Source organism: Poecile atricapillus, chromosome 1, assembly GCF_030490865.1.
Source record: "Poecile atricapillus isolate bPoeAtr1 chromosome 1, bPoeAtr1.hap1, whole genome shotgun sequence".
Taxonomy (NCBI): Eukaryota; Metazoa; Chordata; class Aves; order Passeriformes; family Paridae; genus Poecile; species Poecile atricapillus.
Window position 1 is genome coordinate 113,252,231 of NC_081249.1, and position 12,689 is coordinate 113,264,919.

Sequence of the window (12,689 nt, forward strand, 5' to 3'; positions counted from 1 at the left end):
TTTTCTTTGCACAGTAAAAATAAAAAGGAAATCAAAAACTGGGCCTCCTCAGAGTTTCCCAATACTTCTCTAAAAAGTTCTCTGTTCTAAATTCAGGGGAGCAAATGTACAGGAAGACACTCTAAATAGCTGACAGGCTTGAGAAAAATTATTTATTTTTGAACTAACAAAGGCCTAGTATTATAATTTGCAGGCTTTCCTTATCTTGTCATTCAGTTGGATGTAGGCAACTATTTTAATTTCAAAGGCATAATAATCTTGTCTTTAAAACACAACATCTTTTGTGTATGCTATGACTGGACATTCATTTTGATCTCGCTTCAGGCTGCTTTTATGAAATGCAAACATTTCCTTCTGGTGCAGATACATATGTGCAAGGGAAAATACAGTCATGGCCCTGTCTGTTAATAATCCACGTTGGAACTTGGAAAATAAACCTTTAAAACAATGGTATGGAGGATGTCATGGTATCTCAGTTTATGGGAAGCTTTTTACACACATATTTTGTAAGTCATTTTTTATGTTACTAGTAATCAAATCAGTGCAACACCACATAAAAGCCCAAGTTTATCTTTCTTGGGGATAAGGCAAAACTTCAGAGATACAGCACTATAGCTGCCATAAGCAGAAGGAAAACACAAAAAGGAGAGTAAGTCTTTGCCAAACAGAACTTTAACCAAACACTCTGAGGATAAATTTGAACTTGGATGCACAAAGCAATTTCTTCCTGTATACTTCTGCATAGTTTACCAGACACAATCTTTGCTGGGAAGCAAATCCTACTATTGCTAGTGTCTCATTTGCAAGTGACATTTCATAATTTGATACTTTGTTTTACAGAAAACATTTTGGAGACATTTTAAATGGATAGTGGCAGTACCAGTAAGGGTGAATGGTTTTCCCTTTTACAGATAAGCACAGAAAGTGCTTATATTATAGAGGAAAAATATTTTTTCCATCAGCTTCAAGTGCACTTGTGAGGCCAAAACCCAACTACACATTTCTGGGAGGAGGCCACAGTCCTGATACTGCTCCCCTTATTGCCAGAAGTGAGCTCTTCATGGATATGACATTTTCTACAAGTCTTGTGGAGTATTCGTGGCCTACCTGCATTTAAAGCCAGAATAGTAAGAGTTTAAAAGCAACAAAATGAATTTGAATATAAAGCAGATTTTCAGCCTCAAAGTGCAGAGTTCTGTGTTGCCTGTAGCCACTGATCACACAATTCCTATGATTTACAAAAGCAAATCTATTATAGCAACGTGAGCCTGCAGCTGAATTTCATTCATTGTTTGCAGAGGACTCCATCTTAATAAAGTGCACATGATTTAATTGTAAGCCACATCTTCAGCTGAAACAATTAATAGTTTACGAGTGGTATTTAAGAGTTGGCTTTTTTCTGTACCTTCACATGACAAGATACTCCTTCACGAGGACATGATTATGTGAACAAGGACGAAACAAAGAATAGGGCTTGTGCAAGAAAAAAACATGGCTTTGTTTTTTATGCACTTAGATGGCTGAGACACTTAAAATTCAGCACAGCATTATATGGATGAATAAACTAAGGTGTCATTTAGTATCATTAACTTAGCATAAAATGTTATGCCTTACCATAAAATAAATGCCTAAAAATTTCATATGGTCTCCCTCTGAAAGAAGATTTTGTTTCTTTTAAATGTTTTGAATAAATATTGTCTGGGGCTTCACAATAAAGCTCTAAATTTTTTTTGCAAAAAAACCCAATTCTATTCCAAACACTGCTTCTGAAAAACTGCCACTCAGTTCATTAAGCCATGAAGTGTTCAAAGCCTGGCTGGATGGGGATTTGGACAGCCTGGGATAGTGGAAACTATCCCTGCCTATAGCAGGGGGTTGTAACTGGATGATCTTAAAGGTCCCTTCCAACCCAGGCCATTCTGATTTATTAAAAAAGAGTTAAAATAGTTTCCTAAAGCTGTAGCTACTAATTTCTTTAGACACATCTAAAGCTCTGCTCTTTCAGCTACACAAAGCCAGTAACTGGTGAAAAAAAACCAAATGAGCAGGATAATTAACTACCCTTGAGAAACAGAATATATTTCACATATTTTATGACAACAATCCATGAGAAAAAAAACTACAAGATATTATAATTTGGATATATGACATTGTATTTTTTATTCCAAAACTCTTGTAATATCCTAAATACTTTAAGACCAGCTTAGCAAAATAATGTCACGAACAAGATGTATGACAGAATTGGGCTGACCTGCATTGCTCTATTAATGCTCTATTTTTAATTTCTAAGAGATGACAAAAGACATGTCAACTGAAAACAAGCAGGATGAAAAAGGATGGCTCCACATAAATAATCTACCAGCAATCAGGTATGATTTGTCAGGAGAAATATCCAGATTTGCTAACTCAGAAGGGTTTATTTCCACTCAACAGCAGTGGATTTTTTGATGAGCACCAGCAAGATGATTTCTGAAGCAGAAAATCAAATGGACTGGACCAGTTTGAAAAGAAACCTCTCCTTTTAAAAGAGGAGGGAAGGAAGCATGCTTAGGGATCCCAGACTGAAAAGCAGCATCTTCCAGAAGTGTTTGCTGGAGGAATGAAGAGTATTCCACATCAGCTGCTCTGGCCCCAGGAAAGTTTATCGGAGAACTAGTTTTGAACCTCATACAATTTGCAAAGCTTACAGATACATAGATTCAAACCTCCTGACAGCAGATTTGCTTTTCACATTTTTTTTTCCCCTCATAAACCCTGAGGAATAGGCTTCTGACTCCCCAAGGGCCTGCAGAACACACATTAAAAACGCTGGTGCCAGAAGGTTGGCTTTTTAAAAGCCTTTTGCTCTAAATGGCCTGGCTCCCATTGTCAAGCACTTGGCTCCCCGGTTTAAGAAAACTGTCTGGTGCATATGAACTCTTGATCACAGACTTCAAAGGGGAGAAACATATGTGCAAGATCAGCCTCCTAAGACTGGTGGGTTGTCTTATAAAGCTGTCTTATGACAACCAATTGCTCCCTGAGAGTGGATACACCCGGTGGGAATAGGAGCTGCGTGCTCTGTCTGTGCATAAAACAGCATTGGACGGCAATTTTCCTGAGCAGAAAACCCCATTTTCGGTGTAGAAAGATGATCAAAACATCCCAAACCAACACAAATAAAACTTATTGGTAATTTAATTAAAATTAACTGACTGCTCACAGCAGGGAAAAAAGAATCTCTCCCTTTGGGGCAAATAAAACCCAAGAGATTACCTGTGCTGCTTTTGGCTGGGGTAGAATTAATTTTCTTCAGAGTATCTAGCTGTGGCTTTGGGAATTGCACTGAAAACAGACAGGTTTGATAATATAGAGATATTTTTGTTATTGCTGAGCAGTCGTTACAGGGTCAAGGCCTCTTACACCTTTCCAAAGAGGCGCCTGGGGGTGAACAAGGATTTGGGAGGTGACACAGCCAGGACAGCTGATTCCAGCTGAGAACACGGATATCCCATCCCATCCCATCCATCCCATCCCACATGGCACCACGCTCAGCATGTTAGGCTGGGGAAGGAGAAGGAAGAGGGGGATATCTGAGTGATGGCATTTGTCACCCCAAGTCCCTGTTACATGTGATGGAGCCCTGCTTTCCTGGGGATGACTGAAATTGATCCTGTCCCTACTGAAATTAAAAAAAAAACAAAACAATGTGGAAGTCCACAGGTGCTGCTCCATTAAGTGAGACTGAGTTGAAACGTTTTGGATGATTTCTTTTTCTCCCATTATCACCAGCACAAGGTATGTTTAGATTTTTACCAAGATGTTTGATGGTTCAAGGGCTCACCAAAAAAACTCTTCCCAAAATCAGATTACATAAATTTAGAAGAAATCTTTTCAGCATCCAGCCTTCTGATCCTCTTTCTTCATCACAAGATCAGGCATACACTACCAAGACCACATTGTCCCACTCCAAAGCTCCATGAAAAATAATTTCTAAAGATTAATTCAATACTAATGGAGTATTTTTAACAGTATTTCTTAGAGGATATTACCATTACATCTTCTCTGGTATGTATGGAATATAAGCCTGATTATTAGATATGAAGACTGTTAGCAAATGCTCAGTTAAACCAGAATTCTGGCATTTTTTCCAAAGTTTGTTAACTCCAGGAGCTATATATCATATAGAACTTTCAATAGATCTATCAAAAAATGGCTAATACCACACTTCTCAATCTCCATGGCAATTTATGGTCTTTTCAATTCTACCACCAAGACCTCATAAAAACATTCTATTAAAAAGACTTTTTTTTCCCCTAAATATAGGTCTCTGTAGGATGTCTAAATAAACTGTTGTAAATAAAAGAAAATGGCAATAAAAAGCAGAAGGTAGCTTTTCTTTCATTTGCAGTCATTTGCTTACAATTTATGAAAGATTCAGTTATTAACAAGAAAGAACTTTCACAGTCCAAGCCAGCCCAATAGGCCAGCCAATATTTTCCAAACAATTTTCATGCAAAAGATGCTCGTGCCACAGGGAAGTGGGTAAATGTGTGGACACTGACAGCAAGACAGAACAACATAACAAGAAAATTTCAGTCAGGAAAATAAGAAATAAATTACATATTGACTGTGTTACTCTGTGTTTGTTCTGATGTGCTTGGGCACGGGCTTGCTAGACAACACAGAGATTTCACTTTGTGTTTCCTGATGTTCCCATTACCAAAAATCGAGCAGATCCGACACTCAGTGCCACGGAGGCAGACTGAACGGACCTGAGCGTGTCTGAATCCTTAACACGGGCAAGATGCAATGGTTTCATCACAGCATTGCTGGGAAAAACCCCTCCCCTTTCATCTTCCCACCTTTTCATAGTATTTGACCTCGTAGTCCAAGATGATCCCGTTGGGATGCTCAGGCTCCTGCCAGGAGAGGGACACGCTGTTCCTGGACGTCCTGTCCTTCCTTATGACTGTGATGGGGGACGGAGCTGCAGAGGGGTGGGGGAAGGAGGGCAGGGAGAGAAGCAAAGCGAGTTTATCTCCGTTGTGGCTCTCGGCAAAGAGCGCGGTTTCCATTCCATCCGAGCACAGGTCTGGCCCAGGGAGCAGCTGGACTGCAGCTCCTGCCTCCGAGCACCCTGGCCTTGTGGAAAACCTGCTGAGGTTTTCTCCTCCACTGCAGGACTGGTGGCAAGGCAGCAGCAGATGGTTTTGATCTGCTACTACAGTGTAAGCAATGAAATACATTCAGTGGAGGAAAATGCAGAGCAAAACAGCAGCACTACCTGTTTGTTATAATGCTGAGGTATTATCATTACCAGACTCTGCAGAACTCTGATAACATTTTGATAGGAAAGGCTAAAAGGGTGCTGGGATGCATTAGGAACAAGGAGCTCTGGTACTCATGGCTGGGAATAACCATCAGCACAACCCAGCCTCTTTGGCATCATTATTTGGTAAGTTCTCCAGATGAAAATTGCTCCCATACACACTTTTCTTTCACCACATTTCTTTGAAAATGAAAATGAATAAAAAAGAAACATCTAACTGCAAAGTAACGTAATTTTTTCATGTGCATTGATCAGGGTTAGGCATGACAACTGATTGCATACCACAGGATCACCCACCACCCACAACTTGGGAATAATACCAATGTTAAACACACACATAAAAAATCATAATTACTTAAGATTCTTGAGCATTAGTTCAGTTTTAGACCACCCAGATCCATAAGTTGTTCCAAGACCAGGTTTGGGTTTCCTGGACTCACTGAAAGCCGTGCAATTTTTTAGAATTATTTTGTTTTGTTTTGTTTCTTTTGGGTTGGCTTTCCACTCCAAATGCTTCTCTTCCACGGCTTTGGCCAAAATTAATCAGATTAGATTTTACAGATCACACACTGAAGGTTGTAACTGTCATTTCAAAAAAAATCTTTTACTAATAAACAGCCTTTTATCTTAACATGTAAATAAAATCTGTTTATAAGTTCAACATTTGCTATCCTAATAAAAATGCTCTAGAGCTGATCTCAACAATTTAGTATCAGATGAATCCTCTGAAGCTTTTATTGTTCATATAAAACTAGCTGCACTTTAAGGCATTACATATTTGCATGCTTCAGCCAATGCCCTTTCCATTTGGGTTTTCATTTCTGTAAAATAAATTTCAATAGTTAGGAGGAAAAGAAAATATAAAAAAAAATAAGAAAATGAAAGAAAAAGAAATATTTTCATTAAAACAAATTTTTGAAAATTCATTCTGCTTTTGATTTTTCTAAACTTGTGGCAAAATACACTTTTGAGTCACGAGTCACAATCTAAGTATTGAAATCCTCCTTTAACAGAGTGGAGGATCCACTTTTTCATGTTCATTCCAGGTTGAACACATCCTCTGAACAGCATTTTCACATTTCACATGGTTCACAAAAGATTAAAAAGTGGCAATTTTTTTTTTTTTTTCTTTCTTCCAGCAGGAGGAATTTATCCTGAATTTAAATTCCTAAAAATCAATCTGGGAGAAGTAGACAGGATTTGTGTGCAACAAACATACTTCAGCAATTCCACTTGGATTCCACAAACCAGTGCCAGAGCCAAAACACAAAGTGCTTAGCATGCTGAACTTCCCTGCTGTAGCCAGCTCCATGGGAACTCATATATCCATACTTGCTGCTTTAATGCTCTCCTAAGTCATTTTTATGTCTTCTTTTTAAGTCAAGCTATTTATCTCTCTTTTCCTTAATTTCTCTTTTTTTTTTTTGGTACGTGAATAGATTGTCAAGCCCAGTACCCTGCTGGTAACATTTCCCATTAAGGTAAAATTAATACTGATTTTATGAATAATTAATATATGATTAACAGAAATGGCTTTTTCCCTAATAAATTATGGTAATTTTGCTCTAACAGATTCTCAGGGCAGGCTGAAACAATCTTGCATGCTCCAATACAGATAAACTTTAAAAAAAAAGCTTTCTTCTAACAGAGTATTAATTATTTTGAGCTCATTTGCACACATCTCTGCAGATGCTACCAGTAACTTATCTCACAGCAGTTTTTTAGAAAACATCTGCTCTGCAGTTATCAATAACATTATAAAACATTCATATACCTTCTCTAATCCCTAGGGTTCCCAAAGCTGCTCAGGAATGAGACATCCAGAGTGTCTGGAAGAGCCAGTATCCCACTGCCTGGGTTCAGGGAGGGGAGATAAATAATCAGGGGAACATAATGTTTCAGCCACCTTTAATCCCACACCAAGGTGAGATGAAATGGGAAAAATTCCCAGCACAAAACCTTTCTTTGCTGGTCAGTGACAAGCTTGACTGTCACGGTTTTAAATTTTAGTGAATTATTTTTGGAATTTTTTTGCTATACCTGCTAGATAGGCGGGCTCAAAAAGTGATAGAAGTCTTGATCCCAACTAAAGGAAATACCTTGTTCAGATAACTTCCAAGTTTATGCTTAAATCTACTGCAGTCAATTAATTAAAGATGCAATAAGAGTTAAGGTAACCTGAATATGGCCCCAGCCCAGGGCTGGGGTGTAGTTTGGAGAAATAACTTGACATTTGGACCATTGAATTAATTTCTTTTTGTACACATCCCCAGAATACAATGTAAAACTTAATAAGCTCTGTTCTAAATACTGTCTAAACAGAAGTCAGCCTTAATTTCTTTTTAGGTTTTGTAGCATGGGAGCAGCTCAGTTACTGTATCTTACTAACTGGATGTGTTTGAAAATCCAGCAGAGAGAAAAATCAAAGTAAAGGCAGTTAACATTATAAACCATTAAACAGTGAAGGCATCACCTAAGTACAACAATGCTTAGATTTTTTAGTCTTCCATGTGAGGAAGACAGAATCAAGAGTTTCCTGAAGAGAATTAAATAACCACGATAGGATGAGACTAAATTCAAAACCAGGCTACAAAAAGGAAGATAAAGAAATACATGATCTTTAGAACAGCCATTTTTCCTCGAATTTCCATAATTTTTCTATCTCAATTTGAAAATTAAAAATGAAATTTTAATCTTAAATCTACAGCTCTCATTGACAAAACAAAGTTTGCACTCTGGGTTAGCAAATAATGAAAAATTATGAAGCTTTTTAGATTAATTGACATTTTAAAAACTATATGGAAGTATCAATAGGAATGCAAAGTTTAAATTAGTTCACCATTTAGAAAACTTGTATTTAAGGGTAAAACTTAAGGAGAGCACATTTTCAGACTAGAAGAAGATGTTTCAGTGATTTTTTAATCAATCCCATGTCTCATATGCTGCCAGGTATTTACACTTTAATCGATATTTTGATTAATGTATTAGTCAACTTCTTCCCTCGAGTAAGAGCTGGGTTTTTATGACTAACTTTAGGCTTGTATGGACATATATGAAGAGCTTTAGTCTCTGCAGTCCCATGCAATGCACAGAGAGGCATTTTTACACATCACATGGTTAGAATTTGTCTGGCACTGCAGCCTAACTGCTTTAAGCACTTAACAGGAACCTTGAAAACTCCCTGGAGTTATGAGGGGAAATGTACTTTGAGCGCTCTGTGTTGTTAGGTAGCATTTGTGACAACTGGGAATGTGGATGTTGAAAAGGTAACAAACACAATGATTCAGGGAGCTTAGGCTCAAGTGTAAAAACCTCCTCAGTCATGACTATTAAAGGTGCAAGCAAATAACATGAAGGATCTGCAGAGACGACAATAAAATTCTGCTCAAATTGATTTCCCACTGAAACTGACCCCAACAGATGATTTGTTTTCCTCCAGTTTAATAGCAGCTATATATAAATTTCCTTATTGACTTTTTCCTTATTCCTTGGTTATTGTTTTCATATGTGACTGGCTTACAGATGTATAAATGCACTGAAAGAAAATTCCCTGTCCTGTGACAGGGAGAACTCAGTATTAACTCTGGGAAGGCACATGTGTACAACTGCTGAAACATTTAGAGCCCTGTTGTTTCTGGCTTAGGTTTCTAGGTCACAAATTAAACTTTAGGAAAGGATTTAATTCTAAAATGACTCACAGCTCACTTCCAGCTTTTGCTTGCAAACAAGAGTAAAATATGCTTTGCCTAGGATATTCCAAACTATGCTGAAAGATGGTGACCAAGCAGAATTGACTGTATTACTCAATTTTCAACTTCTGCCCCGCTGAACAAATGGAAGATTTGTTCCTTCTTCTTTCTTTAGAAAACTGATGCTTTTATTATCTAATCATAATACTGTAATCTGATATGACCTATAAATTTTCTTTATTGTCTATGATGCCCCCAGGAGGTAATGTGGAACAAGAGCAGTAAATAAAGATCATAACCTGAAAATTAAATCTGCGTTCTCTGACAGTAAGATCCACTGGGACTCAAACCTAAAGCTGCCAGTCTTGGAGGACCAGCATCCAAACCACAGAACTATCACACAATCCAAAGCAGAAATACCAGTGTTTGAAGGAACAAACTGATCTCTCACTTGGAGGCAGTTTCTCTTGGACACTGGAGATGCATCCACAGTCAGGACAAGAGAGAACTTACCATGGTGCTGGGTCTGGCACTGCTCATAGTGCTCCACACACACATTTTTACTCGTGCAAAACCACCCAACATCTGGGTTTTTTGAGAACCAACCTTTTATCTTTGGGCTCATCCATCAGTTCCACTATTCAATTTGTAGGAGTCTTGAGAACTGTCTCACAAATCAGGATAATGATGTCACACCTCCATGACATGATCACATTAACATGAAGTCTGTGAACAGCTGTGCTTGCACTTGGAATCTTTAACATCTCCAGCATCTATTCTGTGGATTAGTGTAGAGGGGGTTTATGACAGAAGCCTGCTCACAGCAAGCAGGACCTGCCCTGTTTTCAGACTCCTCTGGGCTGCACTCCTATTCACTTTCTCTGTGAAGCACTTTTACAGGACTGTGCTGAAGAAAGCAAACCCCATCCCACAGGCATGTTCCAAGAAGGTCCCCAGCTGCCTCCCAGGAGGCAGGAGGAGGAAACAGTTCCACTTTAACAACTCTGGAAACCTACTAAACCCTACACGCTGCTCCTCCAGATGCAATTCCCCACCTCTTCAAGGCGCGTGCAGGCACAGCCCTTTGCCCTCTAATCTCCAGGACACGTAGTTAAACCAGCACAGTGCCTGTGTTTGTCCTCCTGCACCTTTTCCTGGAGCTGGAGCAGGCTCAATCTGTTTTTATGGCCTGGGCTGTAAAATGTCACCTGACCCTGTAACATCTCTGGGTGCCCATCAGCCTGAAGGTGATGTGCCTTCCACGAGGCATCAGCAACTCCACTCATCCCACAGCAGCAAAAAGCCCCTCACACCAGCCCCAGGCTGGATCCTGGTGGGATTCCATCATAAGGAAGAGGGTGAAAAGGCTCACAGTTTCTGGGAGAAGGGCTATCAAGATCACATTTACACATGTCAAAACGTGGAAGGAAAGAAATAGGACAAAACTTCAAAGGCAAACACAAGCAGGCTGCCATTGTTTGTAACAAAGCTGGGCACGTTTCTGCCAGAAACAGAAAAAAAATTCAAACCTGGTTTGTTCATGGCTGTTCTAATGGATGACTGCCTACATTATGGCAGAAGTGCCCAAATGCATCTGTGAAAGGCTCCAGGCTGTGGTTACAGACTCCAGAGTGGCTGCAGGCATTTCACAGGTGCTGTGGAAGAAAGACTGCAGGAAAGGGGGAAACAGCTTCAGCAGGAATTACACCAAAAGGCAGCTGCTTGATTTCCCTCTCAAGTGCAGAGAAAGGCAACCTTCTGGGCAGCAGCTGTCACTGGACAAGTGATTATCAGAGATCATTTCTCACTTTGACAAATAAATTCTAAATTAAAAGAAAATGTCATTAAGTGTAGCACAATCATGTTCTTGCTTCTCCCTCTTTTTATTAAAAGAGATAGCAAATGCCTTCCCCAGAGCAAACAAAATATTTGATTTGCTCATGTGTTTAACACATGTATAATAAGTCATGGAAATACCATGTCCATTTGGGGAGGATCAGGCTGCACAAGGCACTCGCTTCAGAAACTGAAAATTATGGTGCTGTGGCATTCCCAGCTGTTATTTCAGAGAGGAGACAAATGCTGGATGTGCTTTCATAAGGATTCATCCCAAAGGTACTCACAACACAAATGTTATTCTTTCAGCTCTCTGTTGAGGTGGTGATGGTGGGAGCTTTGCAATAGTTCATATTTTTCACTTAAATAAACTGTTTTTCTTTGCCTTCCCTGCCCCTTTGTTACATCACCTTAGAGGATTTTAGAGCCTCACATTTCCTGGTGTGAAGTGTTCAGAAAGAAGAATTTATTCACCATGCTCACAACATCAATGTTCAGGTGCTGAGTAGGTTTTCCCTTCCTGTGCTAATTTGATTATTTCCTCAACCAGAGGAATCCCCTGCACAATGGAAGAATATACTTAAGAGCTATCTCTGACAAAAGGCCATTATCCAAAACTGGAGAAGACAACTGCCCTCAAACAAGTAATTTATGATACAAAATACTTTAACTCCTTTTAAGTAATCACCAAGAGCTCCTGAACTGGTCTGTCAGTAAGTCCTTCCCACCTGGTCAGAACACACTATGAAAAGAAACAACATTTCTCAAACTTCTTTCCCTGTCATTTGGAGCAATTGCTTTTGTGGAGGTTCATCAGGAAAGAAGAACCTCTAACAGAAAAGACTTGAAACGTGCTGGCATTTCTCACGTGCTTTTGGATTTGGAGATGATTTCATATTTTTGTTTGATTTAAAACATTTTTTAATATACACAGAGATATAGTTTACTAAAAGGAATGCTAAAAAAAGAAGTCTCTTTTTGCTGTAGATGCTGACACTTATTACATTCATAATTCCCATTGCAGGAATAGTCCCCAAACCCAAAGAAACCATTTTTCCCATCTGTCCCCGGCTTGCAAATTGCCTAGAGGGAATTGCTTCAAAAAGCAAATTGATAGCTCTGTTTACAATCAAGAGGAACACAACTTCCCTCAGTGATCACTGAGAATGCCAGCACAGATAACAGAGAGACAGAAGTCTAAAGTTTATTATTTAATGGAGGCATCCTGCTTAGTCCCACATCAATCTTACATTTCTTCATTTTTACTCTTGTACCAAACTAAGACATTGAGTGAGAAAGACTAACAGAAGCAAGGAAAGAAAACCATTATCCACCGACTGCCGAATAAAACATCACCGCGATCCGTGGAAAAACCGACTGAAAGCTCTGAAAGAGAAAAACTCCCCGAGCCACAGACTTCACCTGCGAACTTTCTGTCAGGTCAGGGGCGTTCACAGGAGCACTGAGCACGCACTGAAGAGTCCAACGTGTGTCACAGACTTTGAAGCCTTGGCAGAGCTTCCTTGACGTTCAGGGGAAAAGAGATCAAAGACTTTGCAGGCAGAACATCTCTAGCTAATAACAGGCTATGCATGGAGTGACATTGTTAAAACACTTCCCTTTTATATCCCTAAAGGAGTTTTATTGAGTTAAAATGATCCTTGAATAGCCTCTGGGCTGAACTGTAAAACACATTTGAAGAGCGTAAAATCTTTATTTACGCCAGGAATGTTTGAAACTCAAAAGATAAATGTCATTCAGAAAAACAAGCATGTCCTAGGTATTCAGTACGTAATGGGGCACAGCTGTAATAACAGTCAGTGAACCAGAGACTCCCTACATCATGTCATTAG

At 39.2% G+C, this 12,689-nt stretch overlaps 1 protein-coding gene across 1 annotated transcript in view; it reads right to left on the reverse strand.

Annotated features, from left to right (window-relative positions):
* Positions 1-12,689, reverse strand: part of EPHA3 (EPH receptor A3) — a 177,501-nt gene that overhangs the window by 44,314 nt on the left and 120,498 nt on the right. The window contains exon 6 of the mRNA XM_058859742.1: positions 4,845-4,969. Coding sequence (XP_058715725.1) covers positions 4,845-4,969 — 125 coding nt within the window. The remainder of the gene's footprint in view (positions 1-4,844; positions 4,970-12,689) is intronic.